Source organism: Eptatretus burgeri, chromosome 4 (assembly GCF_056783735.1).
Source record: "Eptatretus burgeri isolate ZD-2024b chromosome 4, Ebu_testis_v1, whole genome shotgun sequence".
Classification (NCBI taxonomy): domain Eukaryota; kingdom Metazoa; phylum Chordata; class Myxini; order Myxiniformes; family Myxinidae; genus Eptatretus; species Eptatretus burgeri.
The window spans coordinates 114,481,130-114,498,323 of NC_140964.1; the positions used below are offsets into that span (position 1 = coordinate 114,481,130).

The 17,194-nt window shown below is 43.4% G+C and overlaps 1 protein-coding gene across 1 annotated transcript; it reads right to left on the reverse strand.

Annotated features, from left to right (window-relative positions):
* Window positions 1–249: 249 nt before the first annotated feature.
* Window positions 250–579, reverse strand: OARD1 (O-acyl-ADP-ribose deacylase 1). The gene has a single exon (XM_085876569.1). It carries the CDS (start codon window positions 577–579, stop codon window positions 250–252), a length of 330 nt encoding a protein of 109 aa, XP_085732695.1.
* Window positions 580–17,194: the final 16,615 nt, after the last annotated feature.

Genomic DNA, 17,194 nt, shown 5'->3' on the forward strand with positions numbered 1-17,194 from the left:
TCCCGAAAAACCAGAAGTGTTGTAAAAAGAGCGACGGCGTTGTTGCCATCTGGTGGCCAGAGGCTGCATCTCCACCTAATATTATTATTCAGGTTGGCTTCTGAGTTTTCATGTTAATCTTGTCATTTTTCTGAATTTTAATGGGGTGGTAGTTTTTCTCGCAACACTCTGCCCCTCAAAAAAAACAAAAAGTCCTCCCAACATTCACTTCATCCAAATGACTGTTCATTTTTCCATGACTCATGCTTGCTACTGAGGTTTTAACCATGAGAAGACAGAGATATTGGTGTTGGTGTCTTGGAAGACATCCTCCAGAATCTTCAGCACTTTTTCCCAATTCAACGTCTCGAGCCCACATCCATTCCATGGCACGGAGACCTTGGTTATTCCATGAGCAATGCAGTGGTTTCTCATTGCCTCCAAGCAGGTGCACATTGACCTTTGGAGAGTGCTGTCTTTTGTGATGAGGCAGTACACAAACCTGTTTCCTCTTTTGAGCACCACACCATCTCCAGCCTTCCTTGTGTGGCTGAGCAGATCTTTTACACCAGCGACCTTGGCTTCGAAGAGTGTGACCATTCCTGCTCCAATGGAGCAATCTCTGCGAATGCAGTATGCGATGACTCATAGGTCAGTGTTTGTGGAGGTTGTATCCATCTCTTTGGTCAGGCATAGTTGCGATTGGTGGTGTCTTCTCATACTACTTCTTCCTCAGATTCCAGAGGTTCCTGCAGCACTTCACTGAGGTACCCTTCTGTCTCTTCATTGATGTCACAGTCTTCAAGTAGTTATTTCTGTGTGGTTAATAGAGATGAAGATGGAGTTGGCTGTCGATGCACCCTCCTTTCCTTTGTGGTTGGAACGCTGTGGTGTCGGAGTTGAGATCAGAGAAATCTAGTCCCTTTACTGGGCCCCATCCAGCTTGGTCCTCAAATATTTCATCTTCTGACCCACTAACTGGATCCAACCATTTCTCAACGGAACTACCTTGGTGGAATGTCTGCATTCTCCCCAGTAATAGCTTGCTGTGTGCTGTTCCCTCTCTGTAAGGTTTCTGCTGATGTTTCGCAACAGGAGGGAAGTCACACGGCAACAGGAGATGATGGTGGAAATCCTGGCCTTGCCACTTCCATTTTCAGGTCTTATCTCACACACTGCGCTGTCTGTAGTCTTCTTTCTGATGATGATAGAAACTTCATCTTCCCAGTGGGATCACATCTTTCTCGGGCCTCTCCTCTCATTAATCTTCTTCACCAAGACCTGGTCGCTGGTTGCAGCTCTACCCTCTAGACTCTATTGTCATGTGACAGCTTGCCTCAAGTGGCCGCCTTGGCAGCAGTTTTGCTCATGATCTGTTAGGCATCTATATACACCTTGGGGTTTCCTTCCCTTTAGTGTACGTATATTGATCGTGGTGCCGAATGCAGCTCATTCTCTAACGACTGCAACCCATGCAACGTTTGCACTTCATGAGTATGAACGATCGTGCAGATCAGCTACAAATCAAATGGATCTTTGTCAGTTGGCGTCTGTGACTTCTGAGTGACATTACAGTTACCACATCAACAACGTAACATTTTTGAAACTTGTATTTCAAATAAACAGATAAAAGTCATCTGAGGAAGTTCACCATTACATACAATGTCCAACTCTGATTCCCACGTTGAGTTGTTTTCCACCCAGTGTCCCTGTCGTACCAGCACAACTCACGCATGTTCACCTCGTCTGCCAGGGCTGTTGAACGATCAAGTACTGTCACTTCATTATCACTCGATGTCCTTGCGGCGTCCATTGGGGCTGTCCAACGATCAACTCATGTCGCGTTGTTCTCTCTCGTGCACCGGCCCGTTCAAGACGATTGAAGAGCTAAAAGGAATTATTTCCCGATACACAATCTTCATGAGTTTTAATCAACCTGATTATAATCGGCTCCACACATTAACAGCCACTTTGGACATTAACACCTCGTTCAATCAACAGAGTTAAATGGAGCACGGGGACGATCGAAACACATGTCTCGTCACATGCCACTTCTCTCTCTACACTTCCCTTTCGCAGGTTTATATGGTATCACAGAATGATCTCGTGCCTCCCAGCAAATGCAATTGTTGTCTACACTGAAACCTTCATCTGAGAACGTTCCAGCATCTTCACGAATCTCACCAGGCAGTTTACAACACAATTCTGCCATCCACAGTCAAAATACAATGCTGCCGTCCACAGTCAATGCTGACCTCTGCAGTCAAAATTAGCTCATTACATCAAGTAGTTTATAATTCACCGATTAGTGCTACAACAAATTTATAACATGCAAGCAATCCTCAATTTCAATCGTTCATTTTTTCGGTATTTACCAATGCTTATCGACAAATACCACAACCAATACTTTTGGGCCATATCCTCCAGCTTTTAACTGACAAATCAGCCCCACCTTTCGAAAAATATTATTGCAAAGACATGTTTTTTTTAATAGAACAGTAAATTAAAAAAACAACCAAAAACAAGCTCGAATGAGCTAAGATCCTCGTCCTCTTAATGATGACATCATAAAAACGAATATGACGTCATTGTGATGTATCAGGTTTACGATAAATTATCTGTGCTAATGCCCGGCTTGATTGCCGCAAACAAAATTCAAACAGCTTGCCTAGTTTCAGAGATAATTTTTTAGGTGATTTCCATTAGCGGAGATATTTTGACGTCATAACTTTTTTTTCTCGGAGGAATTTTCAAAATCGGAGATGGTTACTGTCTGCGCAGGGTCTTTTTACATATATATGCCAAGTTTCAGGAAGTTTCGATGAAAACTGTAGGCTGTGAAACAAAAAAGTCCACAAGAACAACAACGTGAGTGAGACTTAGTGATCCTCCACGAGGATCTAATAAACACTCACAGTTGACTCGTACAATCACCTCCCACATTCTCGGATCGCTTAATGGCTTGAAGACAGAACCGATGGTTCTGGTTGAACAATGCCCATCGCCTTATCCTCACACTGTCAATCTTACACTTTTGTATGTATGACAGGGGCTGATGATCAGTCTGTATGATGAACTCTCATCCGTAGATGTGGTTCTGCAATTTCTTAACAGTAAACACGATCGCGAAACATTCACATTCTATCGCTGAGTCGATCCTTTCCCGGGGCAGAAGTTTCTTGCTGGCATACATTACAGGAAATTCTCCGTCCTCATATTCCTGCAACACCGCTCCGATTCCGACATTGGTTGCATCTGCTTGCACGATGAATGGTCTGGCAATGTTGGGCATCCGGAGTACAGGGGCCTTGTAAAGGAGGTTCTTGATCCTTTCAAATGCCCTCTGTTGGGGTGCGTCCCACGGGTTGTGGTTGGGCTGACTCTCTTTGGTGAGGTCAGTGAGGGGCACAACTTCATCTGCGTAGTTCGGTATGAACCTTCTGAAGTACCCTGCCAAGCCCAGGAATGATCTAACCTGTCATTTGGTTGTCGGTACTGGGGTGTTTCTGATGCAGGTGAGTTTGTCTTCCTCCATCTGTACCTGACCCTTTCCCACTCGGTTTCCCATAAACCCCAGTGTGTGAAATACAATGTAATACTTGGAAGGCCAAGGAGTCAAATTGGCTTCTCTGATCCGCTCAAAGAGTTTTCCGCAGTGTTTTGACATGGTCTTCCCATCTGACTGTGTGTGTGTGTGTCAGGATGTCATCCACATAATTGTTGATATTACGTAAATCATGCAGCATCTTCCTCATGATTCAATTGAAGGTTTCTGCTGAGTTTACCAAGCCAAATGGCATCTTCTTAAATTGGTAGCAGCCATCTGAGGTTATGAATGCTGTGTTTTCTTTTGAGACTTCCTCCATCTAAATCTGCTAGTAACCCTTGCTCAAGTCGATCTTGGTAAAATACCAATCTCACTCCAGCTTTGCTAAGATAGCTTCAGGGTTCTCCATGGGTTCAGTGTTAAGCTTTGTGATCAAGTTAAATCTCCGAAAGTCAATGCAGAAATGGTTAGATCCATCCTTTTTCCTCACAATCACCACCAGTGAGTTGAAGGCTACTTTTGATGGTGCGATGATATCTGTTTCCAACATAGCTTCCACTTCCTCCTTGATCACAGCTTGCAGAGCATGCGGCATTTGGCGCTGCTTGACTCTGACTGGCTCATTTGTATTTTTCTCAATGTTATGCTCGTCCAGGTTGGTAGTAACCGGGATTCTGGTGAAGACATCCGCAAACTTCTGGAGTAATTCCTGGACTTCCTCCCTCTGCCCTGCTGACAGATCCTCGCTGAAGTTGACATCCTTGTGTGTCTCTCCATCAGCCCTGGGTCTCAATTCCAGGAAGTCTTCATTCGCCAAGACACATTCTTCATCACCATCCAGCTCTTGGCCGATGACCACCATACTGGCCACATCTGGCTGTCATGTGATATCAGCTGCTTTGTGAGCCCTCTCATGATGCAACTTCAAAAGGTTGGCATGGTAAATTTTGATCTTGCCTTTGATACAGATCTTGTCGTCCATCCGGTTGACCACTTCCTGGACTTCATGTGGTCTTTGCCATTGGAGCGTCAACTGGTTGTGCTCCGTTGGTAGTTGCAATAAAACTCTGTCTCCAAACTTGAACTTTCGACCTGTTTTTTTTTTTTTGAAACACAGAAATGCTTCTGATTGTTTTGTGCTGTGTGTGGACTCTGTTGCGCAAGTCGGCAAGTGTTCTCCAGTCGATTACGCAAGTCAAAGGATGTATTGGTAGGCATTATGATCCTCTGACGTGTTTTCACCAGTCCACAGTTCCTTCAACAACTGCATGAGCTCTCCTACAGTTCATCCATAGAGGAGCTGAAATGGTGAGAACCCAATACTTGCTTGAGGCACCTCTCTGTAAGTGAATAGCACTTCCTACAGGTACCTGTCCCAATCACGTGGTTGCTGTTGACACCTCTTCCTCAGCATGCTCTTCAGAACTCCGTTGACCCATTCACAAAGTCCATTGCACCTGGGGTTGTATAGTGTCATGAAGAGTTGCTTCATCGTAATGAGTCGACACACCTCCTTCATCAGGTCCGATGCAAATTGAGTACCTTGACTTCTCCTGTGCAGTACCGTGTGTCCACGTGGATCTTTGCCACTGGATAGTGATGCAATGTTTTATCAATCAGCTTCCAGGAGTAGACCTTGTCAGTCATCTGCTTTGTAGTCACCAGGTGTTTCTTCACAGCTGCACGAGTACACGAGCACAAATGTCATCGGAGGAAGTTCACCATTACATACAATGTCCAACTTCGATTCCCATGCTGAGTTGTTTCCACCGAGTGTCCCTGCCCTGCCGGCTCAACTCATGTCTGTTCACCTCATCCTCCAGTGCTGTGGAACAATCGAGTACTGTCGCGTCATTCTCACTCGATGTCCTTGTAGCGTCCATCAGGGCTGTCCAACAATCGACTCATGTCACGTTGTTCTTTCGTGTGCTGGCCCATTCAGGATGATTGAAGAGCTCAAAGGAATTCTTTCCCAATGCACAATCTTAATGAGTGTTAATCAACCTGATTATAATCGGCTCCATGTGTTAACAACCACTCTGGGCATTAATACCTCGTTCACTCATCAGAGTTAAATCGAGCACAGGGACGATCAAATCATGTCTCATCACATGTCACGCATCTTTCTACACTTCCCTCTCGCAGGTTTATATAGTAACACAGAATGATCTCGTGCCTTGCAGCAAATGAAACCCTCGTCTATACTGAAACTTTCATCTGAGAACGTTCCAGCTACTTCACAAATCTCACCAGGCAGTTTACAACACAATACTGCCATCTGCAGTCAAAAATTAGCTCATTACATCAAGCAGTTTATGATTCACTGATTCATGCTACAACAAATTTATAACATCTAACCATCAATTTTAATCTTTCATTTATTGGCATTTACTAATGCTTATCCACAAATACCATAACCAATGCTTACGGGCCATATCGTCTTGCTTTTAACTGACGGATTGTTTGTCCACACAGAACGTGAGTATATGTATTAATTGTATTCGACCGTTTAGACCAGTGATCTTCACTATTTTTTTTTAGAGGGGTTGGGGGAGTGGGGGGGGGTGGAGGCACTTTTGCAGATAAGACGTCAGTGTGAGAGCTGCCACACCACCTGCAAGAAAAAATAATTCAATCCTTTGTGCAATTCTGTTATATAACAGTGAGGTTAACTGAATAGATGTCTGCATGTGCAATAAAACGATATAGGCTTAATTTTTCGAAACCAAAAATGTAGCAGGAAGCCACCCACTTAAGATGCGTGTTTTAAGCAAAATAATACAGATGATATTGCAATAATAACAATAACTAGCTGAAACCCTGTCACAGACGGATTCCGTTCCATGAGCCCAATATGACAACTAGTGGTGGCTCTTGTAAGAGCCGGATGCCAGTCGATGTACTCCATGGCCTTACCTAATGAGGCCTACAAAACATCCTTGTACACAAAATTTTTGGTGTACACTACTCCTTGTGAAGAAGTCCCCTGATTTGTGCACGTGTCAACTTTGACGTACAAACACCGTGTCAAAACTTCTGGCTCTCGAGAACGCAATGTACAGTTGTCTGTGCGAAAAAAACTGGAGATGGTAAGTATATTCCCACTCTATGAAATGTTTGTCCTTGCGCATTGTTAATGGTCATGCAGTATGCAAGCCGGACGGAGAATTGGACGAAAAGTGTTTATTCTGCTTCAGAGTTGAAAGTTGATTATTGCCACTACGTGTGATGCACTCTTACAGGTACGAAGTTTCTTTCAGTCCAGGTCACAGTACCGAGAAAAACGTGATGCGACCGCGAGGAGGAGCACAAAATTGGTCCTTCAGTATTAATATATAGCTAATAATAATAATACAATAAGTTAGATTTCAAAACTTACTTTAAAAGCTGGATGAGCGTTCGTGTGCCTGATGCTGCATGACCCTCTTATTACAGTATTTGTCATCTGTCATAGCAGTCATTTTGAGGCATTGCAAATGTTAATTTGTCAATCTGTTTTTCTATTTTCTTTTGATGGTTTTCATTGTTGAAAAGATTGCCTCACATGTCTCTGTGCTGACAAAAAAAGGACAGCACTTTTTGCAGACAGTGTCTTACAGTTGGGTATTCTGTGCCAGGGACCATGCTCCAGAAATGATGAACACCTGACCGATGTTCAGGCCATAGGATGTCATTCTTCTGAAGCTCAACGATTTCATTCTCCAGTTTTGCGCCGTCAGAACAGAGGTCTGTGATGACGGGTGACAAAGGTGATACTGGTACGTTGAACGGGTTCTCAGTGAAGTTGAAAAAGTCCTTGTGCTCCATCATGTCTCTGAATCAAAATTCAAACTCTGCCCACATTTCCTCCAATATCTGAACAAATGAATCGGAGTTGAAATGTTTCAACAGCTCAGGGTCTTCTGTTGTGATCGTTTTGAGTTTTGGAAAGTGCACAATCTGTCTGTCAGTTATGAACAGTGTTGTGGCCTTGTTTTGAAGTGCCGTTATGACATGCAGCATATTAACGGAAAGTTTAACTTACCTTTGCAGTTGGAGCTTCAACGCATTCAAGTGGCAAGTGATGTCGGTCCACAAAACTGTCTTAATTACCGACAGGGCTTTCCGACTCTGCATCACTCTTCCCTTTGTTTTCAACAAATTCCTGAATCTGAGCAAGGACACTCAAAAATTGCTCCAGTACTTTGCCACATAACAACCATCTAACCTAACTGTACATCGCTGTACTCGGTTTCATACTCATCGAGTTGTGCTTGAAACTGTCTGTGACTCAGTGCTCTTGCCACAATAAAATTGACCACCTTGACAACCAGCTGTGTCACACTTTGCATCTCAGAGTTGTTGAGTTTCGCCAAGAGTGTGCTTCCTGATGTATGATGCAATGAAAAGTGGCGAACTTGGGTGTTTCCTCTCTCTTTCTCATCAGACCGATGAGGCCGTTGTCCTCTCCTCACATGTTTTGAGCACCGTCAATGCATTCAGATGCCAGCTTGGACAAGTTCAAGTCATTCTCAGAAAAAAATAAAAAAAAAAGAGTCCATCCAGTAAGCCATTAAGACCATTTTCCCCTCGGGTCTCAACACAACAGTTCCTCATGAAACAATTCCTCCTTTGGGAAACGAATCCAGAAGAATAACTGTGCAATGTCGTACACATCCATGCTTTCGTCCAGAGCTATGCTAAAGCACGGCGCAGCCGAGATAGCCTCTATCGGCTGTTGCCGAATGTCGGTCGTGATTCCCACCACTCTTCTGATTGCGGTTGTATCAGACAGCTATCATCCTTTTATTAATCCCCTAATGGTTTCACCGGAGGGGACTATTGCTTTGCTCTTCGTCCTTCCTACCTGTGGTTTTTTTCAGACTTTTCTCCCACACCCTTTAACATATTCAACTGAAACTTGGTACATGGCATTATTATGATAAGTTACAGAAGATGTTCGAGTTTCACGGCGTTTGGTCAATTTTTAACAGAGTTATGCCCTTTTTGGACTTGAAAAATATCACGTCGGTGGGGGACACTTACTGCAGAGCAATTGTCACTCTTCTTTGCTTTAGGACTATGTCCTTGTTTCTGAAGTCGGCATACATGATTTCCGCAGAAGCCAAAAAACATTCTTTAACAGTATCTCTGCATCGGGAAAAGCTTTTTGTGTCTTGCTGAAATCCACACGATTTCAAATGAAGCTTCGGTCAAATTCTCACCAACAGACCTAGATCTCCGAAGCAATTTTTTTACTGGCCTCGAAGTAAAGCGGTGAGTTCATCGATTGTATTTTTCCGTAGGTTACTACCACGTAGGTATTTGCCATTAATGTTGGCATGCTTTTGTGTGTAGTGGCATTCAAGATTGCTGCGCTTAAAAGCAGCACATGACTGCTTACAAATTAAACAAACTGGCTTCGTGGCAGATTCGTTCAGCACAAAGACAAACTCATCTGTCCATTTTTTTTTGAAATTGTTTGTTTTCTGCTTCCAAAGCACACACCTTTCTCTTTTTTGTTGGGCTGTGCCTCTGTGTCTGCGTCAGCGACGCCGCTCTCTCCGGCCTCTACATTTTTAACGTATTGGCTCTTTTATCGTTTCACCGTTTGATTTTCAAAGTAAGAACCGATCAATTTTTTCTTCCCCTTCAGCTCGTATCATTTTTCGCCGTGAAGACTGTTATGAGGCACCGTCCCATGTACTCTTCTACCTTGTGGTTTACTGGGCTGCCAACATAATTGCTTGTACTGTACACTGTCACGTACTGACGTAGTTGTGTTAGTTTTATGCTTCGAGATGGAATGCTCATTTGAAACGATTGGGTCAATTTGATAGCATTGTGGCGGATTATGATGGAGTGTTTTCACATTTGTGTGTTATCAGCCGTACGTCAGCGGGGCCACACTTTAGGCCACCAGGGGCTGTCAGTGGCTGTGCAATGAACAACAGAGCTTTAGACCATTTACAACCCTAAGACCAATTAAGACCCCTCAAACCCCTTAAGACCCATAAAACCCTGAAGACCCTCTAGAACCTTAATACCCTTTAAGACCCGTCAGACCCTTAAGACCCCAAATACCCTTTAATTACCTTTATTAAGACCTCAAAGACTCTTATGACACCTAAGGCCCTTTAAAACCTATAAACCTCAAACTTCAAAACCTAAAACATATCAAAATTTTGTTCCCCTAAAACCTTATACACCCTTTTACACCGTTTATGATTCTTAGACCTCAAAAACCCTTTAGAGTTAAGATCATCTTTGACTCTTCAGAACCCCTAAAACTCTTAGACTCTTTTCTACCCTTTAGAGCCTTTTATACCTGAAGACCTTCACAACTTTCAGACCTTTTAATACATTGAAGACCGCTTTGACAACTTCGGACCATTTGTAGACATTCTAAGACCCTTTAGACCCCCTCAGTCATTTCCGACACTTTTATACCTTAAATTACACCCTTTGGACCCCTTCAACCTTTTTAAGACCCCTGAGACACTTTTGACCTTTTAAACCCATTAAGACCTTTCGACCTTGACAACTTTTCAGACCTTTGACTTGATATGTTTACAACTCGACCATTTAGACCTTATTTGCAATCATCGACCTTTAATTGTGTACATCCTTCCATTTATTTGTCGCACAAAATACACCACACAAAACCAATCATGGCAAGGGTCTTCAATCTCTGATTGGTCTTTATAGTTACCCTCGCCTAAGGAGAGGGTATTGCATTTGGGTCAGTTCGGCTGTTTGTTTGTTTTTTCCGCACAGAACTTTTGTGTTTTTCTCCGCAACCGCTTGTCGGATTGAGACAAAATTTTCACCAAATGAGTGTTTATGCGTGGAGAATGTTTTATTGATAATTATGATGTTATAGATCACATGGTGTGACAGCCATGTTTGGAAAAATGGAAAAACTTTGGACCTCTGTATCTCTGAAACCACAACAAGGAAAATATTGAAACTGCACACAGCAAGTACTCCTCATGGGGAATAAGTTTTTTTTTTTCCATAATGTCATTAGTGCCTTTGTTATGACGTAATGATTGCAAATGTAGAATGCTACATCTGACCAGTATGAAAAATTTTTGAGGGTCATCGAGGGATAAAATGTCCCACAGAAAATATTTTATGACATCATCAGTCATGTGATTTGGCAGCCATATTGTTAAAAAAAACAAACGTTCAAAAATCTTCTCTGAAGTAGCTTAACATATCGAGGCGAAACCTTACACATATGACCACCTATCCATGCGGAACAAAAGGTTCACACAAATGACGTCAGAGGTCACATTGTTTGGCAGCCATCTTGGATTTGCCCTCAAACCTATAAAAATCTTGTTCTCCAGAAAGGCTGGATGGATAGAGTCAAAACTTCAATGAAATGTTCCCCAAGCCATGGATGTACAAGTTTGTCAAAGAATAATTGATAGGTCTCATGGTTTGGCAACCATATTGGATTGAAGAAAATTATAAAATAATGTTTTCTCTGGATCCACATAATGAATCAAGGTGAAACATTAGAATTATATCTATCTACAATTCCAGCAATCTGTGTGTGTGTCTGTCTGTCTTTCTGTCTGTCTGTCTGTGTGCGTCTGTCTGTGATCGCTGTTTCTCGACAACCACTGGTCCGATCTAATTCAAACTTGCCAGGTATATTGCTGGGGACCTGAGTATGTGCCTTTTCAAGGTTTGATATTCATCGGCCAAGTGGTTCCCAAGTTAAGGCCATTTATTTACCAAACCAATGACAGGACACGTTGCTGCGTAGGCGTGGCCGATGGGGAAAGAGCGCCATTTAGTTACCAATGACAGGACATGTTGCTGCGTAGGAGTGGCCGTTGGGGAAGAGATCCTCAGTTACCAATGACAGGACACGTTGCTGCGTAGGCGTGGCTGATGGGGAAAGGGCGCCATTTAGTTACCAATGACAGGACATGTTGCTGCGTAGGAGTGGCCGTTGGGGAAGAGATCCTCAGTTACCAATGACAGGACACGTTGCTGCGTAGGCGTGGCTGATGGGGAAAGGGCGCCATTTAGTTGCCAATGACAGGTCATGTTGCTGCGTAGGCGTGGCCATTGGGGAAGAGATCCTCAGTTACCAATGACAGGACACATTGCTTGGCGTTTTGCACCCACAGTATCTATCTTCTATCTATCTATAATTCCAGCAATCTCTGTTTGTTTGCCTTTCAAAAGATTTGAAATTAATCGGACAAGTGGTTCCCAAGTTATGGCCAAGTTAGAGCACGTTCCCCATTACGGGTTACAACGTACGGACTTCCGGATAGTGATGACTTACTGTATTCTAATAATTTCTTGATTTCTTATGTGCATTTATAGATATACACAATGCCCCAATCCAGTCATCGTTTATGAGAGCGAAGGAACGGCCTGTGTAGTTGTTTGAAAGTTTATTTTATTTTTTTATTTTTGCACGTACGGCCACGCATGTACAGGCACGCGAGAGCGAAGGAACGGCCTGTGTAGTTGTTGTTTCTGGCACGCGGTTTGAAAGTTTTTTTTTTTGAGCGAAGGAACGGCCTGTGTGGTTGTTGTTTCTGGCACGCGGTTTGAAAGTTTTTTTTGAGCGAAGGAACGGCCTGTGTGGTTGTTGTTTCTGGCACGCATTTTTTATTTTTGTTTGCACGTACGGCCACGAACGTACGGGCACGCGAGAGCAAAGGAACGGCCTGTGTGGTTGTTGTTTCTGGCACGCGGTTTGAAAGTTTTTTTTTTTGAGCGAAGGAACGGCCTGTGTGGTTGTTGTTTCTGGCACGCGGTTTGAAAGTTTTTTTTGAGCGAAGGAACGGCCTGTGTGGTTGTTGTTTCTGGCACGCATTTTTTTTTTGTTTGCACGTACGGCCACGAATGTACGGGCACGCGAGAGCAAAGGAACGGCCTGTGTGGTTGTTGTTTCTGGCACGCGGTTTTAAAGTTTTTTTTTGAGCGAAGGAACGGCCTGTGTGGTTGTTGTTTCTGGCACGCGGTTTGAAAGTTTTTTTTTGAGCGAAGGAACGGCCTGTGTGGTTGTTGTTTCTGGCATGCGGTTTGAAAGTTTTTTTTGAGCGAAGGAACGGCCTGTGTGGTTGTTGTTTCTGGCACGCATTTTTTTTTTGTTTGCACGTACGGCCACGAATGTACGGGCACGCGAGAGCAAAGGAACGGCCTGTGTGGTTGTTGTTTCTGGCACGCGGTTTTAAAGTTTTTTTTTGAGCGAAGGAACGGCCTGTGTGGTTGTTGTTTCTGGCACGCGGTTTGAAAGTTTTTTTTGAGCGAAGGAACGGCCTGTGTGGTTGTTGTTTCTGGCACGCATTTTTTTTTTGTTTGCACGTACGGCCACGAACGTACGGGCACGCGAGAGCAAAGGAACGGCCTGTGTGGTTGTTGTTTCTGGCACGCGGTTTTAAAGTTTTTTTGTTTTTATTTTTTGCATGTACGGCCACGCACGTATGGCCACGCACATAGGGGCACACGAGAGCGAAGGAACGGCCTGTGTGGTTGTTGTTTCTGGCACGCGGTTTGAACGTTTTTTTTGAGTGAAGGAATGCCTGTGTGGTTGTTGTTTCTGGCACGCATTTTTTATTTTTGTTTGCACGTACGGCCACGAACGTACGGGCACGCGAGAGCAAAGGAACGGCCTGTGTGGTTGTTGTTTCTGGCACGCGGTTTTAAAGTTTTTTTTGTTTTTATTTTTTGCATGTACGGCCACGCACGTACGAGCACGCGAGAGCGAAGGAACGGCCAGTGTAGTTGTTGTTTATGGCACGCGGTTTGAAAGTTTTTTTATTTTTATTTTTGCATGTATGGCCACCAACGTACGCGCATGCACGTATGGGCTCGCAATAGTAATAATAATGAGGAATAAATGTTTTAAATTTCAGCTTGATCGGACACATGGTTTGGCTGCCAGAATTATTTAATTTTTTGATGTGGGTTTTTTTGTTGTTGTTGAATAAGGCTCACTTCGCTGTGCCTGGATGGGTTTGAGGGTTGAGGAGTAGCATCTGAAATGTGAATCCTATCCAGGTTCCTCCTGATTACTTCATTTTTGCTTTTTCGGGTTCCTTCTCATTACTCCAATGCAGGACTGTACCTATTTGGTCTTCACTTTGGTTTGAATTGAATATATTTTAATCTCATTCTAAATTCAATCAAATAATGACAAAAAAACGTCATGGGTCAGGTGTCCAATCAAAGTGGGACGTCTTGGTACCCGCTCATCACTGCCAGCAGTTATGAAGTGGCAGTTCTAATTATGTCTCTTATTAATTACATAACACACCAGCACATAAATGCCACACAAAATACACCACACCACAAAACAAGTCCTGCCGAGAGGGTGTGAAATCTCTGATTGCTCTTTTTCTTGTTTACTTTTACGGTTGGAAGATCTTGGACTCAGATGGCAGCGCTTTGGCTTATCCAGGGTTCTCCTTTCAGGTGGGGAATCCAGGTTTACTTGTAGATCGTGTGCTATTGTTAGGCATACAATGCATCACCAAGTTTTGATGGTAAGCTATTCTTGCATGCTGGGATTGGGACTATCTTTGGCCAATTGTTTCATGTGCAGGCATCATTTAAAGCGTACTGTGGAGAGAGCGATAGCTCCAATTCCACCAGAAAGTGTCAACCATTATATTAATACACGAGCAAATACAACCCGTCACAATAAGGGGGGGGGGGAGAGAAAGAGGGAGGGAGAGAGAGATCGGGGGTAGGTGTAGAGTGAGAGGGGGAGGGTAGGCAGAGAGGATGAAGAAGGATGAGCTCGGGAGAGCGACACCGACACATCACCAAATGTCGCCATGCACTGCTGGAGAGAGAGAGAGAGAGAGAGAGAGAGAGAGAGAGAGAGAGAGAGAGAGAGAGAGAGAGAGCTCAGAGAGAGAGAGAGAGAGGTCGAGAGATAGAGAGATAGAGAGATAGAGAGATAGAGAGATAGAGAGATAGAGAGATAGAGAGATCGAGAGATCGAGAGAGACAGAGAGAGAGAGAGAGACAGAGAGAGAGAGAGAGAGAGAGAGAGAGAGAGAGAGAGAGAGAGAGAGAGAGAGAGAGAGAGAGAGAGAGAGAGAGAGAGAGAGAGAGAGAGAGAGAGAGAGAGAGAGAGAGAGAGAGAGAGAGAGAGAGAGAGAGAGAGAGAGAGAGAGAGAGAGAGAGAGAGAGAGAGAGAGAGAGAGAGAGAGAGAGAGAGAGAGAGAGAGAGAGATATATATATATGGGAGGAGAGGGATGCATTTTGTTAGCAGCGGCGAGTGAGGAGGGGACAGAGTGAGAGAGAAGGGTGGGGGGGGGGGAGGGGAAAGGAGGAAAAGTACAAAAATACAGGTGAGGGGTGGAGGTGGGGTTAGCAAAGAGAAATGATATGTGACTCTTAATGACTGAACATGAAAAAAAAAGTCAGAACAGCTGTACACACAACGACACAACAAAGTTTGTAAAGTAATCTGCCGGCACATCTGCAAACACTTTGACATTCCAGTTTCAGAATATTTCTGGGAAAATGAAGCAAAAGCAATCACTGAAAGCATGGAAGTACCTTCCGGTCATGTGCGACCTAATGATCAAAACGGGCATGAACATCAAAAACACAGCATTGCGACCAGATATCATACTTCGGTGAAAAAAAAAAGAGAAGAAGGCATTGCTGATTGAGATGATAATACCGGTGATTTTGGACTAACGATGCAGAAATCAAGAAAATGACGAAATAGCAAGACCTCAATAATGAAGTGAAAAGATTCTGGAAGCTGAAGAATGCCAAAGTTGTACCAATGATGACAAAGTACCTCACAGAGATATTAAAAACCATTCTTGGGAATATCACTATAAACGAACTGCAGTTGGAATCTGTCCTGGGATCAGTAACAATCCTGAAGAGAGCCCTCGGCACAAACTTTGAGAACAGAAAACTTCACAGTTTGGTCTGTGAATCGTGACCCCTTACTGAAATGAAGGTGGATACCTTGAGCCCATTCTGGGAGGATTCCATTCCAGATTCTGAAACCCACATATGTAGTAGATACCAATCAACGACACACACACACACACACACACACACACACACACACACACACACACACACACACACACACACACACACACACACACACACACACACACACAAACACACACACACACACACCCACACACCTGGCAGGTCTCTGTTTCATCTCCTGAAACCCACCCACATGTGGAGATAGCAGGTAACAACAGCAACTTGCGCACACACACACACACACACACACACACACACACACACACACACACACACACACACACACACACACACACACACACACACACGCACGCACGCACGCACGCACCGAGACCTGGGAGGGCATCGTAATTATCATTAAAACATTCTACATTAGTAGTCACACCTATGGTGAAAATTTCGTCTTAATCTGACAAGCGTTTGCAGAGAAAAACTCGAAAGTTTGTGCCGACAAACAAACAAACAAACAAACACACCCAAACGCAATACCCTCTCCTCAAGCGAGGGTAACTAGAATGGCACTCAGCCAGGTGGAACAGTGTACGTGTTGTAACGCACTAATAAGTTAGATCTGTACCCACACGTGAACCAAAATCGAATCAGTTGTTCTTCTCACCTGAACAACTCATGAACCTTGTTTCGTCTGAATCTGTCCTCAAGCTTTAGAGATATTGAGCCATATACCCTGTTTGGACCCATCACTTAATGGTGAAGAATTACTTTTTAAAATTCTAGTATCCGGATCCAGATCTCCATCAAAATCGAATCAAGTCTTCCTTGTTAACCAAATTGTGTCTGAATCCATCCATAACTTTTTGAGATATCCTGCTCACAGACAAACAGACAGGGGTGAAAACATAAAATCTCAGTCCGCCTTCGGAGGAGGCAATCATTCGTTCATATGTCATTTATAATTTCCTCATATCATGTGTACATCCAAAGTTATTGAAGTTTGAAGTTGCATAAGAGCTGCATAAACAAATAAAATAGATATGAGATGTCATAGCCCCCTTTTTTTTTTAGTAATTTTGAGACACGGAGTTCAAGGGCTCACCCACATTTATGTACAACTAAAATGGCCGCCAGTCTACCAGATGGCCATCTTTGTTCAGATCATAAAATATAGTGAGATATCCCGCGGACACCATCATTTACTGCGCTTGTGTCAAGTTTGAACAAAATCGGACCACGCATGTCTGAGAAATGGTTGGCGACACATTTAAGGACTAAAATGGTCACCAGTCGGCCATCTTGGATCGTGCATTCAAACAAAATGATGTGCATATGTAATACCATCGTGTGTTGTCTTTGTGCCAAGTTAAATACAAATAAAATCGGTCCATACATGTCCGAGATACGGTTGCGGACGCGCGCATGGACACGAATATCGAGACCAAATTCATCAGCCCCCATTTCAAAGTCCAACAAAGTCTCATAAACACCCTAACATATATATATATATATATATATATATATATATATATATATATATATATATATATATATATATATAAAATAATGATGTGAGTTTCTGCAACCACCACTGCCCACCCACCCGAATTTTGTATCAATATGAGATTCCACCACATACAGACAATCAATTTGGTCATGTTGTTCAACGAGCAACGAGGGTAAGGTGACATCAGTCATGGATTTCAAGGATTATTCATATCTGTGCT

Excerpts from the sequence above, each read along its gene's own strand:
- OARD1 (XM_085876569.1), bottom strand. The coding sequence starts at position 579 with ATGGTCACACTCTTCGAAGCCAAGGTCGCTGGTGTAAAAGATCTGCTC.